Consider the following 25,192-nt stretch of genomic DNA (forward strand, 5'->3'; position numbering starts at 1 on the left):
GTGGGAGGGATTGTGACAGGCTCTGGGCTGTGACAATGACAGTGGGAAAATAGGACTGATTTGAAAGACTGTTCCAAGCTTGCAAAAGAAGTCAAGGCTGGGGAGGGTTTTTCTCATTTAACAAATACTTATGGAGCCCCTCCGAAGTGTCAGGCGCTACGCCAGGTCCTGGGGCCACAGCTGTGAACCAAGGCCACCCACCCCTATGGATTTCCGGTGGGAGAGACAGGCAATAAACAAGTGAGCTGCTAACTAAATACAATGTCTGCAGGGACTCACAGGGGCTATGAAAAAAAAAAAACGGGGTAATGTGGTAGAGAATGGATGGGGTAATGTTAGGTAGTGTGGCCTGAGGAGGTGACAGATGAGCTAAGACTGAGGAAGGAAAAGGAGGCAGGTACAACACACATCACAGGAAAGGTGCCCCAGCCACAGGAACCACAAGTGCAAAGGCCCTGGGGCAGGGGCCAGCTTGGTATGTTAAGAAAACTTGAAACCAGTGAGACTGGGGCTGCATGAGCAAGAAGGAGGAAATAAGGGCACAGGGCCTGGGGCGGGGAGGGCTGTGGAAAAGTCCGGGTTAATTCCACTTGCAGTGGGGAGCCTTAAAGAGAGACATGGTGTGATCTGATTTATATCAAATAAATGGTTCCCAGTGCCTGCTGCAGTGTGTAGACGGGACTGCAGAAAACTGGGCCAGGTGACCCGTGAGGGGGAGAGGAGGCTGCTCCAGCTGCCTGGCTAGAAAGGATGGATCTTGGTCTGGGTGGTGGCAAAGGACAGGGAGAGGGGTCGATAGAGGCTCCAGGACACTTTCTGTAGGAGGAGCTGAGGGATGAGACTCGGGGAGTGAGGAGAGAGGAGGCGGAGAGCAAACAGGGCAGGGGCCAGCTGTCCAAAGTCTGGCTTCTAAACCAGAAACACCTGGCTGGGTGCCTCTGGCCAGTGACTCTACCTCTCTGAGCCTCAGGTGCTGCCTGTTGAAAACGAAGATAATAGTAACACCCATACCACAGAGGGGTGGGAGTGGTGATGGGGGCTGGGAAAGAGGAGGAAGAGAGGAAGAAAGGGGGTGGAGAGAGGAGGAGGGAGGAATCCGAAGTGGGGGAGCGGGGCCTTCTGACTGCGAGAAGGGCACCTCCTCAGAGCCTGGCTGGAACTGACTCCCACCTGACAGAGAGGCTGAGAATCTCCCAGCGTCACCCAGCCTGTCAGTGGCAGCTCCTTGTCTCAAACTGCCTCAAGCCCTGGACCCCAGGTTCGCTTCTGGAGACAGATTCTCAGCTACAAACCACAGTCTCCAAGATGTGGAGGGGCGTGCGGCAGGAAGGGAAGGCAACTGAAGTAACATCTCACCAGGGAGGGGTGGAAGGCCAAGAACCTGGGAATCGCTCAGCCATTAAGCTCAAGCGTCAGCTCAGCCCCTGAGTGGCTGGGTGACCTCAGGTATCACTGTCTGAAGGCAGGGTCCAAGGCTCCAAGGCTTCAGGGCTCCAGGTCTCCAGGGCCCAGGGCACCTCCCATGTCCCAGTTACAGGAGGGTCTCCCCTGCTCAGAAAGAACAGGGCTCTGCAGAGCCAGGGCATGGCCAGCAGAGGGCGCCCACCTTGGTCATCGTGAAGCCACTGTAGCCCAGAACAGGGAAGGCTCCAGGGACAGAGCACCTGGCTGGGAGAGGTTGCCCAGCCTCCTGCTTTGCTCCCTTGGCCAGTCCACAAGTGGGCAGACCACAGACTCAGCAGCCAGGCAGAGCCTGAATCTTGCTGCTGCTGCTGCTGCTGCTGCACTGAGCACAAGTCGCTGAACCTCCAGAGCTGCAGTGCCCTCATGTGTAAATGGGCTTGTGCTCAACAGTTCTGTGAGGAGACAATGAAGATCAACCACATATGGGGCGGAATACACAGCAGCTTCTATTGTTTTTTAACCCTCACCCAAGGATATGTACTAACTTTAGAGAGAGAGGAAGGGAGAGAGAGAAACATTGATCGGCTACCTCCTGCGTGCATCTCAGCCGGGGACTGGACCCACAACCTAGTTATGTGCCCCCACCATGGACAAAACCTCCACCGTTCGGCATAAGGGGTGATGCTCCAACCAAATGAATCACCTGGCTAGGGCCGGAGCTGCTATTTTTAATAGCAGTGGTGGCAGTTGTAATATATCTTAAAGTGCCCTACACAAAGGGTGTCCAATCAGTGGTAGCTATGACAACGGCAATGACGATGATAATGATACAGGACACGGTCATTGTTTATTTTGAATTTTCTAGCCCAGAAGCATCCAGGGCCTATTCGCCTGGGATGCCTCCAAGGACAAGAAGTTCACTACCTCTCAGCAGCACATTTTCACTGTCAGAACGTCCTCTTGCTGAAAGCTGCCTCCTGGAAGACATACTCCTGGCTCAGGGTGACCCCTGGCCTAGCTTCTGCCTTCAGTCCCCTTGCTTCCCCAGGGCTCCCTGCCTGAGAGGCCCACGAGGTCAGAGAGCCCGACCCCCAGCAGCTGCGTTCCTGCTTTTGCAAGAAGGGCAGGGAGCTCACAAGTGAACCCAGGTGACTTCACCAGCAGGAAATTCCCAGTGGGTCTTATTCTTGCTATTCAAAGTTCCTCTCCTGCTAACAGGGAGCAAATAATTGGAAGGAAAGCCCTCTGCTGTCCTCTGGAGCTCCCTGCACGCCTCAGTCTCAGGAATGGTAGGAAGCCGGAGAGGGAATCTGAGGACCCCGTCACACGTCCGGGATCCCACGCATTCCTGGCCCCCTGCGCCAGGCCTCCCCGTCTGCATCTGTGGGTCTGGCATTGAGGGATCTGGTGGATGGGGCGGGAGCCAAGCAGTCCTGGGCTCAAATCTCAGCTTGGTCACATGTGCTCACAAGAGGCATGGGTGCACACATGTGCACTGGGCGTGCACACATGTGCAAAGGTGTGTGCGAGCGTGCATGTGCTTGTGTGCACACACCCAAGGCTGCCCATCCAGGGATTCCCTGGGCACATGCGTGCTTGCAGGTCTCTGTGCAGTATTTCTGCACTGATTCCGGAGGCCCCTCTGTTCACGGTTACTATGGAAACAAAGAGGCAATCCCCAGCCTCAGGGAGAACCTAAGGTTCCAGAAATGAGAAGCTGACCCAGTCTTCCCAGCAAGGGAGACAGATTCGGAGCATGAGGCCCCTGGGACATGGCAATCTCAGCCTCCAGGGGTTGGGTTCTGGGACTCTGGGTCCCTCTGAACTCTCGGGGAAGCCTTCCCGTCTTCAAGGCAACCTGGCCCCCTGGAAAGGGCTCGAGAAACAGAGCTGAGTCCCATCTTGGATCCGGCTCTAACCCCTTGCAGTCTCATGCAGGGCACTTGATCTCTCTTTGCCTCAGTTTCCCCTTCTGTAAAATAAGGATAATAGCAGGTGCCAGCAGAAGCCTTGAGCTGGGATGTTACCTTTGCTCTGCCAGGGGGCACCTGACCTCAAGGCTGCGTGAGTGCCCCCCCCCCCAGGGCCCTAGAGGGTCACAGAGCAACCTCCTTCATGTGCACTGCCCTCCACAGAGTCTTCCGGGGCTCCTCACAGCAGCGCTGGGAAGCAGGCATTTCACAGAACTGAAGCTCTGGGAGGACACAGATGGCAAGTGGGGGGTCAGGCCTGCTGCCCCCGCCCCCGGCCCAGCCCGGCACCACATGACCACAGAGGGGTCCTGGGATTCCAACCACTTTTCTGGTTTGGGAGAAGAGTCACCCTGGGGCCATGGGCAAACCCCCAGGGCAGAGCTGGGCTGCCAGAGACTTCCAGATTTTGACTCGAGTCTCAGATGTCCCATATGCAGGCTGCAACGCATCAGACAGCACCTCATATGAGGTTACAAGTGAACACGCAGCCTCCTGCCCTTTGTCCCACTTCCATGCCCTGTGGACCCAGGAGCGACTTCCAAAGGGTCAGAGACAGACTGGGGGAGTGGCAGGAGCAAACTCCCCAGCACAGGGGATGTGAACAAAAGACTCAAATGCTTCTCTGTCAGAAGAGCTGTGAAGGGGTCACTTCCGATTTGGGGAGCGTGCAGGTGGGTGAGCCTGGCTGGGGGACCTCCAGCAAGTCCCTGTCCTTCTCTGGTGGAGCCCGAGGCCCTTCCGGCCAAGAGTTCTTTCACCCCCGGAGGCTGAGAGGGACTGCTGGGGCGGCAAGGGCTGGTGGGACATGACTCCAGCTGCCTGTGCCGCGTCACTGCCCCCCTCCAGTTTAAGGCCCACATGCAGGCACGTGGAGGGCGGGAAGCCCCTTCCCCAGCCTTGACTCCAGCTCCCTCCTTTCGGTGTAAGGAAGGTCCTGGCCGTCTGGTCCAGGAGGTGCTGGGCTGCTGGGGAACCTAAAGGCAGGTAGGACTGAGGTGGGAAGGAGGGTTGGGGCATGTCCCACAGAGAGGCTTGCCTGTCTGCTCACTCTGGTTGGCCATGGGGAGCCATGGAAGGCTACTAAGCAGAGAGGAAGGGGATTTTATTTGGAGAAACTGAAGGTGGGGAGAGCTGTGAAAGGGCCAGAGAGGTCATACAGGGCCATCTCACAAGGCAGAGGGGCAGGGGAGGCGCTGGGGCGAGGACGGAGCCGTCCGGGAGACACCCTCTAGTAAGAAGGGCTGACTTGGGAAAGTGGCAGGTGTGGAGGTGAGGGGTCCCGGACCGGGTGGAGCCTCGGGCTTGTTTCATGGATGCGGAGGCCCCAGGCACTGGGCAGGCTGGGATGGGAGGTGACGAGTTTGATCCCGGCCGGCTTGGGTGCAGGGCGTCTGTGGGCTTCTGGGAGCAAGTCCAGGAGGCAGCTGGAAACACAGGTTTTGCTGAGAAGGAGCCGGAGGGTTGGGGGAGAGGGTCTCTGCCAGCGTTTGCCAAGCTGGGAAGGGGCCGCCCCGGGGTCTTCACTGGGTCTGTTGTCCTACAGAGTCGGTGCTCTCGTATCCAGGGACCAGCAAAGATGCAGCCCTTTCTCTCTCAGGTTCTGCGCTTGGCTGAGAGGTCAGCTGCCTTCCTGGGGATCAGTGCTGTTCTTGGGGGGCATCGCAGGCGTCTCTCTGCTGCAGAGCCTGGAGGCCCCGGGGCCCTGTAGAGGGACGTCCCCAACCATCCTCTGGACCCCCGACACCAAGCTTCCCTGCTATCTGCTTGGAGCCCACACGTACTGGGCGCAGACTGAGCAGGCCCAGCGCCCGAACTTCACGGGTTTTCTCTCGGTCCTCACGGTGACCCTTGGGTGGGGGCACTATTATTATATTACTATCCTTTCCATTTTGTAGATGAAGGAACCAACAGAAGCTTCCAGGACCTTGCCCCTGTCCCCTGGGGGTGGGGTGAGGGGTGGGTCAGGGTTTGCCCTGCCCTGTGGGAGCTACAAGGCTGCTAGGTGACCTGGGTGGGCATGGCATCTCCCTGAACGCCGTCTATAAAGTAAGTTTACTCAGGGACCCCGGCCCCACCAAGATGCCCCTCCCGCCCCTGACTCCAGTTCCGCAGTCCCGGCTCCCAGGACTTTCCTGCTCCCCCAGCTGCCGCCATGCCGGGTGCCTCCTGGCCACACTTTCTCGGGAACAGCCAGGCCCAGGCTGTGCTCCTGGCAGCTCTGCCACCCTGGGCTCTGGTCCGGGGGTGGTCCCCGGCGGTGAGGGGGGCAGGCAGAAAGCTGGGATCCGTTGGGCTAAGGTGTTGGGCATTCGGAGACCCGCAGGCCTCCGCCCCAGGGTCCACTGTGCTCTGGGCTAGGGTAGGCAGGGCCCTTTGGAAAAGGGTGGCTTGAGGTTTTAATCACTTTATCAATGTTTGTTTGTGTAATTCAGCCCCGAGATGCTTTTCCCTCCATCTGTCCCCACCATCTGCTCCCATCAGGATTTTCCAAATCATTTGGGACCAAAAGAGGGAGGGTGGGGGCTGGGCCACTGAGGGGCTGGGGAGGGGCTACCTCCACCTACTTCCCTGAGAGGCTTCTAGGCAGGGCCAAGGACTCCTGAGTCAGACAGAACCGGGTTCAAATGCTGACGCTGTTACTTTCTTGCTGGGTTACCTCAGGCAGGTGACTCCACTTCTCTGAAGCCTCAGTCTCCACATCTGTAAAATGGCAATCATAGTACCGACTCCTCAGGATTCGTGCCGATCAGATGAGGTGACACCTGCAAAGCGCTCTGCACCCAGTAGGTGCTCAGGAGCCAAGTGGTCCCCTGGCCCCTCACCCCCACTGCTTCTCTCTCTGGCATCCTTCGAGCTTGTTGGTTCCTCTTCCAGTGCGAGGGGAGGCTGGCCAGCCCTCCCCTCACTCGTTGGGTGCTGGACACATCCCCTCCCCTGGGACTTGCCCTCTCTTCTGTCCCCATCGCCCCTGCCCCCTGCTCGGGTCTTTTCCCAGCCACCCTCCACATCTCCCCTAAGATAGGCCTGTTCTCCCTTCTGGACGCCTCTGTCTGGGGTGGAAGGGGCTGCGTATCATCAGCAAGGACACCCCTGCCTGCGCAAAAGACCTTCATGGGAGGCACATGGAGGGTCCCAGGGCCGCTGGGGCCTCATGTGTGTGTGCTCCTGTCCAGAACTTCAGGCCCGAGCGGGACACTGAGGCAGGGAATGAGGTCTGTCTTGTCTCTGCTCTGATCTTGGAAATGTCAGGGCACCCAAGTCACCTGCCTAAACCTTCTGCTCAGACAGGGAAGACACTTGCTGCAAAGCATCTGGAAGCGAGGGACCAGGCCTCTGGACAACTGCCCCCTGTCCACCGCCCACTCTGAGCTGAATCTCAAGGCACAAGGTCTTGAGCCAAGAACCGTGATGTGCAGTGGGGGGAGCCCCAAGCCTTCCTCTTTTGCTCACAGGGGTCTCCCAGAGCTCCTCAGGCTCCTGGGAGGGGAGAGGTGGCTGAGGGGAAGCACCCAGCAGAGCCTACCGGGGCCCAGACTCTACCTCCAGATCCACCTACTCACTTGAGGTGCAGGGTGAGGCAAAGGGGGGTGAGGTACCCAGGCTGAGGAGCAGCCATGGTTCAGCCTCCAGAAGCCCCTGTCCGGAGAGAAGAGGCAGGGTGAAGACTGGGGGCCCTGAGGGCCGGGCATCAGAGCCCCCCTCGCAGAGAGGAAAGCCCGTGGGGCTAGGAGACGTGGCCTCCTGCCAGGCTCCTGAGCGGAGGAGTCAGCCTGGAGGAGATGAAGCCGGGGCGGCCAAGTGGGGGAAGCAGAGGGAGGGGCTGAGCAGCCCACGGGAGGGTTGCCTGAGACCCGCAGGGTGGGCGAGGGAACCTAGAACAGACGGGGAGGATTCTGGCTTCCGGTGGGCGGGAGGGCGAGGGGGAGGGGGAGCGCGAGGAGGGCCCCAAGCGATGACTGCGGGGCAGGCCCCTCTCCCTGCCCAAGCACAGCAGGTCCTCCCGGCTCACTGGGGACCGGGGCGAGAGCTTGTCACTCAAAGGGCCTGAGGTGCAGGCTGAGCAGCAAGCCTCTTCCCACCCCCAGGTCCCCGCGCAGGAGGCAGCTGGGAACCACCCACGCGTGTCTGGCGTCTCTCACGCCTCCACCGGGGGTCCCAACACCAGCGCCAAGGCACACATCGGCGCGGGTGTTCTGGAGGGCCCAGCCGCCTTCCCAGTCCTCCACAGCCCGGCCCCCCAGCTCTTCCGGCTGAGACCTCCCCTCCCAGCTTGTTCTCAAGCAAGAGGGGCTCCAGGCCGGGCACTTGAACCACCTAAGCAGCTTGGTCTGGGAACCTGGAGGCGGAGCTTTGGTCTGAGCCTCCGGGGACCAGGAGGGTCCCAGCTGCTGCCACGGAATTGGGAGGAGCTATGCGGTCAGAGGCAAACTGGAGTCGGCCCGCCTTCAGGGGCCTCGGGAAACTAGGCCCGTCCATGCTACCCCGGTCACGTCTCACCCTGCGTTGGTCCCCTGGTCCCACCCTGGTCCCCAGTCCTCAAAGTTTGCTCTTGACAGAATGCCTGAGGAAGCTTGCCCTGGAAGTCGGACCCCCTCACTCTGCTCAAGGCCCCCAGAGCTTCCCGGGTCGTCTGGAAGGGACCCGAAGTCCTAGGCGTGGCCCTGAGCACTGCCACCAGCACCCCAGCCTCGGCAGGCGGGTCTCAGCTTTTCCGAAAACACTTGCCAAACACCCCATAATAGATTGCACTCGTACACCGTGTCCACGGTTTACCGCCTGCTCCTGCAGCCTCGCGGCCGAGAAGCCTGCTGGGCACGGAGCTCGCGCCGGACGGACCTGCGCGCCGTGAAGGGCCGCGGGCGCGTGCACTGCCGTCCAGGCCTTCCGCTCGGGGGCGGTCAGACACCGGACAGACCGTCTCGCCCCTCTGAACCCGGCTCCTCACCTGTGAAGTGGGGACGAGAAGGACCACTTCCAAGCGCTGGAGCAAGCACAAAATTCGAGCTCAGGATAGGGGATTGTGTCTGAGGCTGGACCTCGAGCTGCTCAGAACCTCCCCCCTCCCCCCGCCCCGGGCTGGAGATAGATGCTCCCCAACCCACACAGGCAGAGACCCGGCCGAGGGAGGCGCGGGGGGGGGGGGGGGGGCGGGTGTTCCTTGATCGGGGTGGGGGGAGGAGCACTTTAGATCAACGTGGGGAGGTAGGATTCATTCCGAGAGGGGTGGCTCGAGGGAGATCCTGAAGGGGGGTCAGGATATGGGGGTGCGCTCTGCTCTCAGGGGCAGAGGTGGGATGGGGGCGTGACTGGTCCCAGAGGACCTCAAGGATGGAGGGGTGGGCGCCGCCTTCTCCCCGAAGAGCCCCCAGTTATGTTTCGGAGTGGAGACGCGGGGGCGGGGAGGGCAATTAGCGCACCGCCAGGATCCGGGTTCGACGTGCGGCTCAGCGCCCAGGTAGGGGTCGGGGAGGAAGGCGTTGAAGGGGCCGGGTGTTGCTGGCCTCGGCCTCGGAAAGAGATGTCTGGGCACTGACCCCCGCCACCCCGTTCTGGCCACCTGAGTCGAGATGCTGAAGACGTGGGGACCGCGGTCCTCTCCCCGCTCCCCCCTGCGGGTGCTCCCCGGTGAGGGGGGCGGGGAAGTGAGGGCATCCCCTTCCTTCTCCCGGGCAGGGGCGGGGCCTAGTCATCGCTCCCTCCACCCCCAGAGCTGGAGGGGAAAGGGAGGAAGAGGGACCCGCCCCCCCCAGAGGAGGGACTCGGGGCGAACGCTGCGGGGCGTCTCCTTCGCAGTCCCTGCCCCCCGCCCCCCGCCCGCCCCTCCGGCCGCCTCTGCCGCCGCGCGCTGCTGCAGCGCCGCCTTCCCTGCGCAGTCGGTGTCTCCGCGTTGCTGGGTGAGTGGGGGCCGCTCTGACCCGGGCTGGGGGATGCGGGGAGGGGGCATGCCGGAGGTAGGGGGCCACGTCCAGGGCTCCCCAACCCTGCGGCTCCTGCGCCTCGCAGGAATCCTCCCTCCGGGTGCACAGGGAGTGGGGGCTCTCCGGGGAAAATGCGTGGAGCTCTCCAGGGTCCTGACCTTCGCGTGGCCAGCCCGCAGGAGTCTTGCTTCGGCCACTCAGAGCGCCCCCTCCAGGAGGGGCCACTAGCCCGGCGCTCTTCCAGTGCTGAGAGGATTGAGGCAGAAGCCCAGGGCGAGAGCTGGGGAGAGGTTCACGGAAGGTCCTCGAGGCGGGGTTCTGAGGTAGAGCAGTGGGGTCCTTGCCATTTGGGGGATTGGGAGGGGGATGTTGTGCAAGACAACAGAATTTTCTGCCACCCTGGTTTCCAAGTCTTCCACTGGGAGGGGCAACTCTGAGGGTGGCAGGGAAGAAGGGGCACTGGAAGATCCCTCCTGCCCAGCGCATCTCTCTGTCCCCTCCCCGATGACCCAGTTCCTTGGACCTTGAGGAAGGGACTAAGGGACACACTCCGCTACCCCAGCCCCAATCATTTCCTCAGCGCCCTCCCACACATTTGTTCTGTGGGTCCTCAGCTTGGGGCAGAAGGCGCTGATTTAGAAAGGTTGGAGGGTGACCGACTTGCAGAAACATGCATATGAGATACTGCCGAGGACACACACAGGTCCCCCAAATGGCCACACAGGCACATCCCCCTCACGTTGTGATGGGTGCATACCCGGTCACATGCATAGATATGCACCGAAACACACAGGGAGGCCAGAGAATGCGATGCAGAAGCCAGAGATGCACATGCATCCGTGAGCACATGCACACACTCACCTACGTGTGCCCTGAGCTGTGTGCAAATGCACACACAAGGAGCCCCCTTGCCCAGTTTCAGAGACCCAAGCTGAGGGAAGATTTGCCTGCACACACTCCCACATCCTTGCCCAGAATCGCCCGGCTGTCTCCTCCCCATTGCCGTCCCCTTAGCCCTCCACACTCCTGCACTGAGGGGACCTTTCTGGGTGGACTAGAGGAAAGGTAAGTGTTGGGGGAGGGTTGGCCGGCCACAGGTCTCCCTGGAAGACGGGCCCCGTGTAGGTCTGAGAAGGGCTGCAGCTCCCTCTGGAAGAGAAAGATGGCAGGGGTGCCTGGGGGTCCCACGTGCAGATGGCCGTGTGAGCGGTGTCGGCATGGGAGCGTGATGGCATGTGTGGGACATGTGGGGTCGTGGGCTGGTGTGTCTTGATGCACAGGGCATGGGAGTTGTGCACGCATGGCGCCCTGTGTCAGTACATGTGAGTTGTACAGCAGAAGGAATGTTGTCATGTGTGGAGGCATGGCGACCCATGGTGGGTGTGGGCTGGCATGTGAGTGGCATGGGCGCTGGTGTGTGGAGTGGGGGGCTGTGTAGCCTGTGTCAGTGTGTATTCATTTGTGTATTATTGTGCAGGAGTCTTGCGGCGTCTGTTTATTTAATACTTATGCAGCACTTATATGGGCAGACATTGTTCTAAATGCTTTCTATGTATTAACTAATTTAATTCCACCACTATAAGGAGGTAGGTACTATGACCCTTGCTTTGTAGGTGAGGCAGAGAGAGTTCAAGGAAATCGCCCCAGGTCACGTAGCTGGGAAGGTGCAGACCTGGGATTTAAACCCTGGAGGTTGGGTTCTGGGACCCAGGCTAACAACTGCCTTACGCCACCTGTTGTCAGGCGCAGGCGTGGGGGAGAGCAGGCCCGAGTCTGGGCTGCAGGTGTGTTTTGTGGTACTCAGGCACATGTGAGACAGTGAGGGGGCAGTGCACAGGAGGGAGGAGGACCAGAAGCCTTTCTTCACCTTCGAGGACAGCTCTGGGAGTCAGCCCTGTCACTCCATGGCTGTGTAACTTGAACCAGGTCACCTCACGTCCTTGGTCCTGTCTCCTCATCTGTAAAATGGGACTAATCCCTAGGCTTTGCTTTATGAGGGTGAAATCGTGTCTCTCTGTGAAGGCTCAGCAGCTGGCCCCAAGAAGGGCCTTAGGGAAATTGAGCCCCCTTCCCTTCCTCTGGCCCAGGCCAGCAGCATGGGGAAGTGAGGGTCTGGGGAAATGGCGTGGAGCCTGTCACAGAGATGGGATGCCTGGGCACAAGGTGTGTGACCCTGGGCCAGCTCCTCTCTCTCACTGGGGCCACAGAGAGGCTGGGGACGCTGGTGTCTGGGGCCCCTCCTGGAGTGGTGTCAAGGGACCAGGAGGGCCTGACTCCTCTTCTCCATTTCTTGATTTTTGGGGGGATCCAGGTGGGATCGGCTCAGTGGCCATGGGCAAGCAGAACAGCAAGCTGCGGCCGGAGATGCTGCAGGACCTGCGGGAGAACACGGAGTTCTCGGAGCTGGAGCTGCAGGAGTGGTACAAGGGCTTCCTCAAGGACTGCCCCACAGGCATCCTCAACGTGGACGAGTTCAAGAAGATCTACGCCAACTTCTTCCCCTACGGTGACGCCTCCAAGTTTGCTGAGCATGTCTTCCGCACCTTCGACACCAACAGTGACGGCACCATCGACTTCCGGGAGTTCATCATCGCACTGAGTGTGACCTCGCGCGGCCGCCTGGAGCAGAAGCTCATGTGGGCCTTCAGCATGTACGACCTGGACGGCAACGGCTACATCAGCCGCGAGGAGATGCTCGAGATTGTGCAGGTGGGCCCCCGGACCCCTTGCAAGGCCAGGCGCGGGGCCCGGCAGCTGCCCCACCAACTCTTTTTAGCCTCTTGACAGCCCTTGTGGGTAGGTGGTGGCAGGTGCTATTCTCCCAACCCATTCATTACACTTTTTCCCGGGAAATACTTTCTAATCTAAAGAAAAGTTGAGTAAACTCCTGTGTACACTTCTCCCAGATTCACCCGTAATCATTGGACCACTTCTGTTCTGTTCTCGTGTGTGTGTGTAATGACAAAACAGACACACACATGACATGTGTGTGATGTTTCGTTGTTGTTCTGAGCAGGCCGCTTTCCCCCGGAGCCCATCAGGATGTATTTCCTGAGAACAGGGACGTTCTCTTATGTAACCCCTCGTATGGTTGTCAAAGTCAGGACATTGAACATAGAAACAATGTTATTGTTGAACTTACAGATCATATTCTAATTTTGCCAACTGTCTCTGTAAATGTTCTTTTTTGCCCTCATTTAGGATCACGCACCGCATTTTGTTTCCATGTTTCATTAGTCTCTTTTCGTCTGTACAGTTCCTCAGCCTTTCTTTGTCTTGCGAGATTTGACATTTCTGCAGAGTACAGGCTGGTTGTGTCTATCACTCCTCATTCACTCAAGAGAAAACAGGTTCTCAGAGAGGTAAAGACATTTGCTTGAGGCCACACAGCCTCTGAGTGGGCCGCCTGGATCGGTGGTCCATGTTCCATCTGGACCCTCAGCCACCTCCCAACTGAGGGCCCACTAATAGCCTCATGCTGAGTGAGATGCTTAGAGCTGTAAGCTCCAAGCATCTTTACAACAACCTTGTCAAACTCAGAGAGGTAAAGTGACTTGCCCAAGGTCACACAGCAAATAAGTGGGGTCAGGCTCAAGCTGACCACTCAGAGCTGCCTCTTGAAAGAGGTCAGGCTCCCAGTTCTGGAGCTGGCCTCAACTTTTAGATGGCCTCCCTGAAAAATAGGGATGGTGATTCTGATCTCACAGGTTCAAAGACCTGATATGAACACCATTTGAATACAAATTTAAGTGTGACATGTCAGCTTTATCTCAAAAAGCTTCTAAAGCATCCATCCCCTCAGTCCAGCTTAAAGACTGTGAAGGCTCTGGTTCTATTTTTACCTATCCAGTTTCTTGTTCACTACTTCCCTGACCCTCTGTAAAGTGAGGATGGTAACTAACCCATAAGGCTACTATAGGTATACAGTGGGGTAGGCACTTTGGCAAAAGGCCCAGTTTACAGTTGGCACTCGGTAAACCTTATTTTCCCCTCTGCACATTCTCTGCTGTGGCCAGAATGGCCTTTTCCACGTCCTTGGCACGTGCCCTGAGCAATCCTGTTGCACAGCTTTGCATGGGCTCTTGCTCCCTTTCCCTCCACCTCTCTGAATCCTTTTTTCTTTCCACCCCTCAGCTCTGCTGACTGCTCCCCACTTCCAACTCATCCAGCCCCTACTGGACACCTGGCTTCTCTGTCACTAACGGTCTTGGTCTGTTCTCAGCAGGTGGAGTAGAATGGGCTGCCGTGGGATGCGATCCCCTCCCTATGCCTTTCCCTAGGGGAAAGCCTTTACACTCGTCAATGACTCCCGTGGCCCAGGCATTAAATCTGTAGTTGATGGACAGTGGGGAGTCCTGGGGGTCCTGGTGGAAGGGTTGGGGTAGCCAGGGTGGTGGCAGATTATTCAGGGATTGGGCAGCAGCTGGATACCAACCAGTGTGAACAGGGTGTTCATATTTTACCACTTAGTGTGCTTGCACTGGTATGGACTGGTCAGTCTTCAGCCTGCTGGAGGTGCCAGCCAGCCCCATTCCTTGGGCATCCTCGGGATTCCCTGGCTGGTCTCTGCTCTCTGGGCCCTGGTTTTCCTCACCACAGCCCATCAGTCAGTCCCAGCCGGCCAGTGCAGACAGAGCTCTGCAAACCCCGTGACCGATTAATTACAAGTCGGCTCCAGTGAAACAATGAATGAGCAGCAATTCCAGACAATTAATTAGGAGGCCTGGGAGTACAGTTGTCACAAGGGGAGCATTTACTCTCTAAGTCACTCTCACAGTCCTTCTCAGGACCCTGCCCTGTGGCCAAGAGGTGAGTCTCCTAGAAGGGAAGAAATTGCATCTTGGGGCTCTCACTCTGGTGAGAGCCCCAAGCTGGTCAGGCCACCCCGACCAGCTTGATGACAGGGGTATAAATGCGACAGGGAAGAATTGAGGATGTGGCGGATGAGTAATAATTATATACAGGCTGCTGTGTACTGACCACTTACTTTAGCCAGTCACTGCTCTACACACAGGATCTCATTTAATCCTCTAGACAATCCTCATGAGGGAGATACTGCTCCCATTTTGCAGATGAGGAAACTGAGGTTCATGGAGGTTAAATACTTGTCCAAGGCTACACAGGAAGTGATCATTGGAACCAGGATGCCACTCCAGGTCCACCCCACAAGCATCTATCCAGCAACTAAGAAGGAGCAGGTTCTAATCTTGTCTTTGCCATCAACTCCCTTTCTGAGCCTCCATTTCTTATCCGGAAAATGGGGATCATGATACCTACTTTTCAGGGCTGTTGTGAGGTTTAGAAATAATGCATGTAAAGTACCTGGCACGTAGTAGGTGCCTGGTAAATGGTAGCTGGTATTATTGTCCCAGGCAGAGGCCGTAAATGCTAGGAAATCTGAAATGTGCAGTAATATCGGTTGTGGCAGAATCACCTACCAGAAGAGACCTGATGGTAGAGAGGTCAAGGAACCACAGTGTGAAGTACTTTGAATGCTAAGGGCCAAATGGCTTGGACTTGGTACAGAGGGCAATGGGAGGTGCCAACCGCTTTCAAAAGGGACGTTCCTGCCAGGTGCCTGGCCCTGTGCTCAGTTTTGGGGATATACACACTAGCTAGATGTCCACGGTCCTTATTTGTATGCTGGAGACTAGGAACAATCCAACAAAGGCGTAATTATTTCCAGAGAGGTGTCCCCAAAGGAAAAGCCCAGGAGGCTCTGTGCCAGCACATGGGCCCTGACCCAGCTTGGATCAGAGAAGGACTCCCTAAGAAAGCGCTATGTAAGCTGAGCCACAAGGAGGAGTGGGAGGCAGCAGAAGAAGCGTGGGGCAGCATCCAGAAGCAGCTGAGTGCACGGCAGGCCTGGGGGGAGGCCTGTGTATAACTGGAAAAAGGGGGCGGTCTGCTGGGCGGGGGACGTGGTGGTGGAGATCTGTGTTTGGAAAGAGCTTTCAGAGGCAGAGTGGGGGACAGAACCAAGGAAATGAGGTTGGAAGAGACAGGGTGAAGGCTAAAGCTGAATCTGAGGCAGGGTAAATTTTGGTATGGGAGAAGGGAGGCAGGCTCCTTGGAGATGGTTTCAGTAGCAAAAAGCTGGAAAATGGATACGATGAGTCGGTCCGGTCCTTGAGGTCCAGGACTCAGCCCATCCCTACGTGCTCTGTATACATTTAGCGCAAAAACCTCCCTTAGCGTCGCCTTAGCGTCGCCTCCAGCAAGTGGCGACTGCAGCTCTGGACCCAGGCTGTCCCCGCCCCTGGCAGATGCTCATTTGCGTTTATTTGCATAATGATCCCCGCCCCCTTTGGCCCAGCTGCCTCCGGCCTTCCAGCCCGGGGTGCTGCCCAGCGCCCCCTGCCGGCCACAGCGATACCGCAGCGCAACGCCTCCTGTCCGTCAGCTAGCGCTGGCGGCCAGGAGTTTCTGAGAAGCAGTGCTAACTCCGTACTGACCCTCGGAACCTTCGGCCTCGATGTCCTCCAACATCTCTACACATCTCCTGCACTCAGCCACCCCCAAATTTTCGGCGCCCACTCAGAGCTTCCCGCTGTGGGCCTTTGTATACGCAGGTCCCTCGGTCAGCAATTCTTCCCCACCTAGCGCTCAGAGGGAACTTGGTCCAGGGCTCACTCCAATAGCGCCCCCCTCTTCTGGGAAGCTTTCCCAGACACTCTTTCGTGAATCCTCCGGCTCCCTACGCCCCCGTGCCCCCTCCCCCCCCTCGCCCTGGCGGGAACGACAATCATCAGTGTACCTGGGGGCGTTTTTGAAGACTGGGGCTGGGGGGTGGCTCAGGCAGTCTCCTCTCACTCCCTGCCTTCCACTCCCGATCCCCAGGCCATTTACAAAATGGTTTCGTCGGTGATGAAGATGCCGGAGGACGAGTCGACCCCGGAAAAGAGGACTGAGAAAATCTTCCGCCAAATGGACACGAACAACGACGGTGAGAGGCCTGGCTGGGGCGGGCAGGCGTCACACCCCTTCCCTTCCCTCCGCTCGGCTTTGCCTCCCCTTGCTTCGGGGCTGCCTTCTTCATCACTGTTCCCCTCGCCCTGCAGGCAAGCTGTCCCTGGAGGAGTTCATCCGCGGAGCCAAAAGCGACCCGTCCATCGTGCGTCTGCTGCAGTGCGACCCCAGCAGCGCCTCCCAGTTCTGAGTGAGGAGCCAGGTTCCCCTTCCTCCCTGCCTTCCCTAGCTCTCTCCCGGCTCTTCAGCTTCCTCTCCCTTGTGTCCATCCAGGCTAGGGGCAGACTGGACCTCCCCCCAGGGTCTGCACTCTGCGGGGAGCCTATGGAAAAAGGAACCCTGTAGACCCCCCAACGCCCAAGCAAGCGGTTAGTACCCTCCAATCCAATTAGGCAGTATCTCCTTCTGCAGTGATAGGGAGACACACAGGCTCTGGCTTGGTCCTCCCCTCCGAGTCAGCCTTCAATCCGCCTGCCTCCCTCCTACCACACGCACAGCCACGAGGCCAGACTTCCCTCCCCCAACTACCAGGCTAGCTCTCCCACCCCTGTGCGTCTCAGCCTCAGGGTGGAGAGGGGAGAAACAAGCACAGGTGAGGAGAGGTCTTTTTATTTGGAGGGGAGAGGATTGGTGGGGAGGAGTAAGGGAAAAGCTTGAGTCCTTCTTTCCTGCAGGAGGGGCTCGGCCCTTCCTGCTCCGCTTCTGTTGGCCTGGAGGTCATGCTGCCAAAGGAAAAACCTCCCAATTCCCGCACCCAGCCGTGAGTCCTCTGCCCCCCTGGCCTGCCTTTCAGCACTTGGATGAACACAGATCCACGGACCCCTCTGTGCAGTTTGCCTCCCTCAGACATACACACACACAGGCCCACAGTTAGATGGGCAGACACACCCTGGAGCCCCGCCCCCCCACTGCATCCTGCGTGGGAAAGAAGCACAGGCCCCCTGGCCGAGCCCCTCCCCCACTGCATGCGTCCCTGTGGAGCATCTCTGTTCTTTTTAATAACTTCAGAATAAAGTCTCGTTTCAGTGCATGGCTGGGTGGCTGGGGTAGGGGGTGTTCAAATCCCCGCCTATGCCCAGGAATGGCCACTGAGTCCTCCTGGGCTGGCTCCAGGACTCCCGGCCTGGTCACAGTGCAGACTTGGTTGCAGGGCCCCGGTGGCCACGGGGTCTGGGTGCGGCATCAGCCATCAGAGGGTCAGCGGCCCAGAGCTGGAGCAGCTCAGCAGGTCCTGGCCCTCCACGGGCTGTAGGATCTCCTGCATCGGTGGAGACAGGTGGCTGCCAGGCTGTGGGATCTGTGTCTGGGTCTCCTTCTCCAGGACACCCAGGGAAATGGAAGGAGGGGATGGCTGGGGGGGTCTCTGAGGCAAAGGCATCGCTTCATCCTCCCACCAGGCAAGAGCCAGGACACACCCTTGGAGTGCCCCTCAACTGGAACCCAGATACCCTCCCCCCACCTCAGGTCCTGGGCCTTGGGGGAACCAGGTGTCTGCTGTGTGACTTAGCTGGGAGATCTGACCTCTCAGCTTCCAAGTCTCTCCCTTGGTCCTGGGGAGGAAACTGTTGTCCTAGTTCTCAAGTGGAAGCCCCATGCAGAGGGATGGGGGCTGCCTAGCCCGAATTCCCAGAAAATTTGGGGAGTCAAGGCTGTGGAGGGAGTGACAGGTCTTACCATGTGGTGGCTGCTTTTCCCCCACCAGGGCCTCAGTTCCAGCAGCTGGTGGGCAAGCTGGGCGCATCGCACGGCGAACACACTTTCTGCCACGCAGAACAGAAGTGAGATGCCCCAGAGGCACAGGCTGGAGCTCTGCAGGGGCACAGGGGGCAGAGATGGCTGCAGGCGTTGGGGGTGGAGAGTGGGACTGACTCAGAGCACCCTTCCCACCTCTGATGAGCGCCTGGATGACCCCCGCCCCATCCCTGGTCTAAGCACTCACATAAATGCGCGTGGGGTCGAAGGGACAGTCGGGCGCCAGCGCCAGCAGTTCGGGGCTCTCGAAAGTGCAGGCAGCCAACAGTGCCTGGCCCTGGGTGGCAAAGGTCACGGCGATCGAGGCCAAGAGGCCAAGAGCACAGGTCAGAGAGAGGAGGGCACAGGCCATGCTCGAGCTGAACACTGCCCAACGCTGGATAGGAGAGGCCACTGGTCAGCGGATATCAGGCTTGACTCCCACGGGCAGCTCTGGCCCCCGTGGGGGCAGCTCACCCCCTCCAAGCAGGCCAGGCCCTTCCTCCCCCTGGCCCCATCCCAGGAGGTGCCACATACCAGGGGGATGCTGGGGAGGTAGCGGGACAACACGATGGCTGCAATGCCCGAGGTGATGACCTGTGGGGGACAGTGGGCAAGGGGGTCAGGGCCACTATGGGATAAGGATTCCACTGGTGCCAGCCAGCGCTCTCCAGACCACCTCCTCCTCCCCAGCGTAGCCTCGGCCTCGACCTCGATCTGCAGGGAGGCCCTGCCTCTTCCCGGTCCAGCCCAGAAGTGATGTTTCTCAAACACAACCACTTCCTGCCTACGGCCTGCCATGACCCCCCACTGCCTACAGCTGTGTATCCGAAACAATGGCCTGTGTATCCCAGGACCACAGGGGCATGGACCAGGATGCATATGACTTGCCTCCCTGGAGTGGAAGAGATTTGGGGAGAAACTAACTCATCTGGCAAGGAACTAAAAAATACAAAATAAATACATAAACCAATCAGGACCCTTCATGGAGTATTCAGAATCTTAGGAGTAAATCATCTCAGGCTCTCAGTGACCTGGCCTCGGTCCCATCAGCTTCTCAACCCCACCCGACCCTGGCCAGTCCCTTCCCTCTTTGCCCTGGATATGGACACCCACACATAGCCTGCTCACGGAGCTGCTCACGGACCTGCCCAAGTAGTGCCCTCCCAGGAACACCCTCCCCGCTCCTCTTCACCTGCTGGGGTTCTTCGTCCTCCTGCGGGACCCCCCAACCACCCTCAGCCCTCAGCCCCAAGAGGCGGGCATCTAGCCCCCCAGTTGCCCCCTGGATCTTTTGGGCTCCATTCAGCCACGCTTCCTCCCTGAGCTCCCTCGCTCTATCAGGCACGGGCTGGGACCATAGGAGGCAGGCGGCGTGACAGGAGGCCCGCGACGTCTTTAATTCACTGCGCAGCCGCCAGTAGGTGCCTCTGCCTCTCTGGGCCAAGTGCCGCTCCGCAGGATGAGCTTATGGAAAAGACACTGGCTTTGGTGTTGGACAGTCATTCCAAATCCATCTTGGCTTCTTTGTATCTGCAGGAGGCTGAGTCCCTGAGTCTTGGTTTTACTCTGTAAAGTAGGGATGACAATGGCCCCCTGCAATGGCTACGAACAGTGAGTTAAATGAGAACGTGAGGGTAAAGCAGGAGTGGTCCCGCCTGCGGCCCGTCCCTGGCGGACCTCCTGCCCCTGAGCTTACTGCCTCCCCTGCCTTCCACCCAGGCTGGTGAGAGGAACAAATGACAGTAACAGTAAGTCCAAGGGGCACCAAGCACATCGATCGGCACGGCCCAGCCCTGTCCCACTGACGGAGGCTCCTGTACTCCCTGGGCCTGTGCTCCTCTCCATCCAAGCCTTGGAGCCCAGCAGGCCGGCCGAGCTTCATTATGAGGGCAGGGAACAGGCTCAGACAGAGAAACAAGTCCCTTAGCCAGAGGTGGCAGGAAAGGAACTCAGACACCGGTGTGCAGATGTTGCCCCAAGGCTGCGGCCACCTCTGCTTCCAGGTGGGAAAGAACTTTGTGAACCTGAGAATATCGAGCCCCTTCGTTCGCGTATTCATCTAATAGGTACTGACATCCAGCCCGAACCACGGCTACCATTTATTCAGCTCCCACTGCAGACCAGGCCTAATGATGCTAAGCTCCCGATAAATTGGTTTTCTCAGTGTCTCCAGAACAGAGATCTTAGCCACTCCCCTTCCACACCTTTGCACCTACCACTCTCTGTACTTGGAATGCTATCCCAGCGTCCTCCACTAGCTGTGGCCCCAGCATGCCCCATACCTGGGATATGGCCATTGCAGCCCACCTTTGAGTTTCTACTCATCCGTCAGGTCCCAGCTCAGGGGCCTCTACCTCCGTGAGCCCTCCCGAGCCTTCCCAGGAAGAATGGGTGCTCCTTCCTGTTGTCCAACAGAGCCCTGACTGTTTCCGTACTATAATAGCAATCCTGGCTCGCAGTAGCGAGCACTGAGCATGTGCCAGACACGGGGCCAGGCACTTTATGTGGGTGATCTCATTCAGCACTCAGCAGGACCCTCTGAGGGGGACGCTGTTCGGATCCCCACTTCACAGATGAGGAAGCTGAGGCAGTGAGGTTGAGCAGCTTGTGTGTGAAGCAGGGGCCGGTGCTCCAGCTCTCTGCTTGCCCATTCCAGGCTCTGGGTGGAGACTCGTCAGACCTCTCAAGCCCCCTCCCAGACTGGTCATACCACGATGGCGGAAGTGACAGAGAGGATGTTGACCACGCAGTACTGCAAAGCCACAGCATCGTGGGGGGCAGCCACGTAGCGCAGCACGGTGCCATGGAGTAAAGCGGCTGCAATGAAGTTCACGTGGCCCAGTACCACCAGCACCAGCCCCGTCTTCATCAGCACCTTCCGGAAGTCACCCACACTCAGGCCACCTGTGGGGGACAGCTGTGTCAGGGCCATGGGTGGGGCTCACTCTGCTGGGCAGAGAAAACCAAGGCCCCGGCAGGAGTGATGGACACTGGGCTCTAAATATTTCTGGAGAATTTGGGCTATTAACTTATCTTCTCTGAGCCTCAGTTTCCTCATCCAGAAAAGGGGTTCACAATACCTTTTCGAGAGTCCTTGGAATCTAAGGTTGGAAAAGCACCAAGTGGTACTTAATAAAGAATGGTAGCCCTGGCTGGCGTAGCTCAGTGGATTGAGCGCGGGCTGCAAACCAAAGCATGACAGGTTTGATTCCCAGTCAGGGTACATGCCTGGGTTGCAGGCCACAGCCCCCAGCAACTGCACATTGATGTTTCTCTCTCTCTTTCTACCTCCCTTTCCTCTCTAAAAATAAATAAATAACATCTTAAAAAAAAAGATCTGATGCTGCAGATTTCTTAAAAAAAAAAAAAAAAAAAAGAATGGTAGTCCTTGTCAGTTCTCAAGGTCATGAGCGGCCAGGCTAGGATTTGAACGTAGCTCTCTAGCTCTAGACCCATGATCCTTCTGGGTCCGGACACAGAGCATGGGTCCCTTGATAACAGAGGGACATGCTCACAATCCTGCCTTCGTTTAGGCAGGATGTGAGGCAGGATTGGAGGCAGGGAGAGCGGATGGTACAGCTTTTAAGATAACATTGCATAACAAAAGGCAAATTAATAGCTGTGCCTTCCTGAAGGGAAGAGGGCTGCCGCCCAGGCCAGGCCCAGGCCAGCCGAAGGAGGGTCAGAGACACTGGGGAACGGACAAAAATGGCAGACACTTATGCACCACAGGAAGGGCCAGATAGAGTTCTGAGCCGAGCACTTAAAATTGGAGCAGGAGGCCCGAAGGTCCCACAGAGAGAACATGAGGCCAGAGCGGCCTGTCAGAGGTCTGAAGGGCGGTGGGAGGCTCAGGCTCCGGGGAGGTCTACCTGGAAGTCTGTGGGGAGAAGACAGTGGCAGAGCTGTTGGTGCTGCGGGGGCCCTGCCTGGCCCCCCAGACTCGTGAGACACACTTGGAGCTGAACTGGGACTGGGAGTGCTGGGCTGCAGACTTCCGCTTTCCTGAAAGGTGGAACCTCTGAGTGGCGCACTCTGAAACTGGTTTGGCAGAAGGAGGCAGGAACATGTGTTTCTGGGTGATTTTAAAGGGAGTGGGACTTAGCGGCAGAAATCGGCCATTATTCCAAATCTGTATAACCTTTGAATAAACGGCCCCTTTCCTTTTTCATCAGACTGTCCACTGGGAGTGATGCTTCTCGGCGGCGGGCAATCAAACCCTACTCACTGGTTCCGTAACCCTCCCATTCAGTGCCCATTCGCTGACTTATTTCTCCCTGTGCTTATTACACTGATTTACACAGATGCCCACGGAGTGCCTGCTCTGTGCCAGGCCGTGAGGTAGGACCGTGAGCTTGACAGGCTCTGTCCTGGACCATCGGGCAGGGAGCAGGTCCTGCTGGGATTCAGTTGGGTGGATTGGGCCTGGCACACAGTAGGCACTCAGCTCACAGCTGCTGAACTGCACTACCTAGAGGTGGGTGAGTCAGGGCTGGAAACTCAAGCCTCTGAGTCCCTATTTCCCGATCTGTAAAGAGGAAAGGAAAAAACTTGTCTCCCGGTGGGAAAGCAGGGGCATACCCTGGGGGCTCTGGGAAAAACAAGGTCTAGCTGCAGGGGCACTGGGCAGGGACTGGCACGTGGTGGTGGGGGGTGCTGGGGTCAAAAGAACATCAGGGACTCAAGCCACTTCCCAGTGGCCAAGTGGCTGTGAAGCCCCTCTCTGCACACCCCTAGGAGCAGGGCACCCTCCTGCTTGGGCAGCTGAGGCTGTTCCAGATCTGCTCTCTGGAGCTTCCCCCATGGGTCCTGGCTGTACCCTCGCAGACACACCATGCTGGTCCCCTGGCCTAGCTGGACCCCTTACTCTCTAGCCAGCTCTGTGATGCTGGAAGGCCAAGTCCCCAGAATTAAACAGCTCCTTCTTCCTTTATGCACCTGGGGGAGCAGGGACTCCCCATCTCTAGATCATATTTCATATATGGGAACTTTACAGCTAAAAAAAAAATGAAATCAGTAGATTAAATGTTCTTGAAGACCTTGTGCCAAGAGGCACTTCCCAGGAATCGGGGGTGGGGAGGCATCCAGTCACAGAGACTCTGTGTAACCTGTGCCAGCCCCTTTCCTTTCTGAGGCCCAGGGTCCTCCGATGGAAAAGGGGGAGGGTTTGGTCTGGCTCTTCTGAGGACCTGGACCCTACAGGACCCTCTGGAACTGGAGCTGGACCAGAGGTAGGAGAGTCTGAGGGCAGATGCCAGGCTGGACAGGCATGTGGGACTGGACTGGCCATGTGGAGATAAACGGCCAGTCCAACAGGAAGGGGCACGGCAACTTCATTCCAGGGCTCCGACCCACCGCACCCCATCCGCCCACCCACCTGGCAACCCAGACACCAACTGCTCAGGGTTGACGGGGCTCACGAAAACCAGCAGCATCCCAGGCCCCGGAGTGTGGTCAGACTGGAGCTACTGCGCCACGGTGGCTGTGCCTGGAGCACTGGGCAGAGAGGGAGGGCGGTCTCGGACTTCTCTGTTTCCAAGTCGCCTTTCTTGGAGCGCTTAGCAGTGTGGTTGGCCCTGTGGTAAGCACTTTATTCCTAGAGCTCACTTCATCCTCACAGTAGTTCTAAGGCTGTGGGGCTACCATCCCCATTTACAGATGAGGAAACTGAGGCTCGCAAAGTCTCCTAGCTAGAGAGCAGGGACTCCCTGGGTCTGTCTGATGCCCAAGAGCAGCACCACTGTGCCCAGGGAGTGAGGGCTCTCCCCTGTCTGGATCCTGTTTGCCAACGGTCCTTCTCTCCCTGCCTGTTTGGGGGAGCAGAGGGTGTGGAAGTGGGAACCCTCCACAAGGCTGAGGAAGCATAAAGAGGGCAACCTCTGGCTCAGAACTCCCTGGGCCCTGGACCCCTTCTCTGCTTTTTCTTCTGGGTGAGGTAGGGGCTGGTCTCTACAGCATTTTTCCCTAGGGGCTTGGGGGTCCCATCTCCTCAAGAAAGGAAAGTAGAGAAGAGTGGGGAGGGGTATGGATAAGATACCAGCAGCCCTCCACCCTCCATATCACTGCTGGGGAAACTGAGGCTTATGGCAGAAAGTGACCTGCATAGAAGGTGGCCTGGAGCCTGGACCCCGGGGTTCGGGGCTCCCCCGACAGCGCTCCGCCCCCTGCCGGCGGAGTCGGGTGGGTTCATGCCTCCCGGGACGTACCCCCGTGGCTCACCAAGGCGCAGACACATCTTGTTTTCTGTGCAGGGTCTCAGAGGCCAGCTCAGCGGGGCTCCAGAGGCGGAGGGTGACATGGGGGCCCCGCTCCCATCCTGGTCTGCCGCCGCCGCGCACCCCGCAGCCGCTTCGCGCCCACTTCCCGCCTGGAGCCTGGACTCGCGGCGTCCGGCCAGCCTCCCTTCCCGTCACCCCCCGGGCGGCCCTGCCCCGGGAGGGCCCTGGCGGCTTGCTTGCATCTGGAGCCGGTTAGACCGGCTGGGCAGCCCTTCCTGGTCGGACCAGCTTAGTCACAGCGCAGGCCCCACCCTCCCCCGCCCTCCCCCGATCGCGGCTGGCACCTGGCCCCTGCCCACACACTCCTAGCCCACCCCTACTTCGGTGATGCCCATTTTACAAATGGAAACTGAGGCTCAGAGGAGCCGACCCTCCAGGCTGGGGAGTAGGGCGGAGTGTGTGTGTGTGGGAGTGTTGTGTGCATGTTAGCTATGGTTATTGTGACCTGGCAGGCAACTGGGCGGAAATCTCCAGGGTGAAGGCCGGGAAGTCACTTCTTTCTAGAGGACGTGGACGCAGCAGTGGGTGGTGAAGCAGCACTGCCTGGGAACCAGGGTCTGTCCCTAACAGGCCGTACGACCGCAGGCGAGCTGCTTTCTCTCCTGTTCCTGGCCTGAGATTCACCTCTGCCTTGGTGGGGGTGGGGGTGGGGGGAAGTCTGTTCCCTCACTGGAAAATCCGGGATAATAGTTTCTGCCCCCTAAGATCGTGGTGAGATAAAAAGATAAGAAAATGCTTTGAAAATTCTCTGGAGTATCTTGACAAAGTTTAGACCTGGCAGGAGCACATAGTAGGACCTTTAGTGATCCTGGCTATTGGTTCCTGAGCCTCTTTAGTGTTCCAGGGTAGACCAGCGCCCTCCCTTGCTCCATCCTCAGCATCCAGAGGTGGCCTTGCCCAAGAGTGGCCAGCTAGA

At 58.3% G+C, this 25,192-nt stretch overlaps 2 protein-coding genes across 5 annotated transcripts; one reads left to right on the plus strand and one right to left on the minus strand.

Moving 5' to 3' along the window:
• The first annotated feature begins 9,050 nt into the window (after nucleotides 1–9,050).
• Nucleotides 9,051–17,292, plus strand: HPCA (hippocalcin). The gene is made up of 4 exons (XM_028514102.2): nucleotides 9,051–9,271; nucleotides 11,607–12,004; nucleotides 16,136–16,241; nucleotides 16,357–17,292. The coding sequence occupies exons 2-4, from the start codon at nucleotides 11,627–11,629 to the stop codon at nucleotides 16,452–16,454; spliced, it is 582 nt and encodes a 193-aa protein (XP_028369903.1). The 5' UTR covers nucleotides 9,051–9,271; nucleotides 11,607–11,626; the 3' UTR covers nucleotides 16,455–17,292.
• TMEM54 (transmembrane protein 54) lies at nucleotides 16,858–24,447 on the minus strand. Of its 4 annotated transcripts, none has more exons than XM_028512064.2 (6): nucleotides 24,218–24,438; nucleotides 20,709–20,902; nucleotides 18,533–18,592; nucleotides 18,204–18,392; nucleotides 17,939–18,073; nucleotides 16,858–17,579 (listed from the first exon to the last, which is right to left on the minus strand). In XM_028512064.2, the coding sequence occupies exons 1-6, from the start codon at nucleotides 24,294–24,296 to the stop codon at nucleotides 17,454–17,456; spliced, it is 783 nt and encodes a 260-aa protein (XP_028367865.2). In that variant the 5' UTR covers nucleotides 24,297–24,438; the 3' UTR covers nucleotides 16,858–17,453. The 4 variants fall into 4 exon arrangements, with proteins under 4 accessions (XP_028367865.2, XP_035881618.1, XP_035881619.1 ...); XM_036025725.1 differs by having other exon boundaries at nucleotides 16,858–17,544; nucleotides 24,218–24,437; XM_036025726.1 differs by having other exon boundaries at nucleotides 16,858–17,522; nucleotides 24,218–24,430.
• Between the last annotated feature and the right edge of the window lie 745 nt (nucleotides 24,448–25,192).

The sequence above is a fragment of the Phyllostomus discolor genome, chromosome 5, assembly GCF_004126475.2.
Source record: "Phyllostomus discolor isolate MPI-MPIP mPhyDis1 chromosome 5, mPhyDis1.pri.v3, whole genome shotgun sequence".
NCBI lineage: Eukaryota > Metazoa > Chordata > Mammalia > Chiroptera > Phyllostomidae > Phyllostomus > Phyllostomus discolor.

Coding starts and splice junctions, on each gene's coding strand:
- TMEM54 (XM_036025725.1), bottom strand. CDS start 24,296: ATGTCACCCTCCGCCTCTGGAGCCCCGCTGAGCTGGCCTCTGAGACCC. Junction 20,903..24,217: donor CAAGATGTGTCTGCGCCTTG/GTGAGCCACGGG, acceptor TGTCCCCCACAG/GTGGCCTGAGTGTGGGTGAC. Junction 17,545..17,938: donor GGAAAAGCAGCCACCACATG/GTAAGACCTGTC, acceptor ACAGCCTGGCAG/CCACCTGTCTCCACCGATGC.
- HPCA (XM_028514102.2), top strand. CDS start 11,627: ATGGGCAAGCAGAACAGCAAGCTGCGGCCGGAGATGCTGCAGGACCTG. Junction 12,005..16,135: donor AGATGCTCGAGATTGTGCAG/GTGGGCCCCCGG, acceptor CCCGATCCCCAG/GCCATTTACAAAATGGTTTC. Junction 16,242..16,356: donor AATGGACACGAACAACGACG/GTGAGAGGCCTG, acceptor CTCGCCCTGCAG/GCAAGCTGTCCCTGGAGGAG.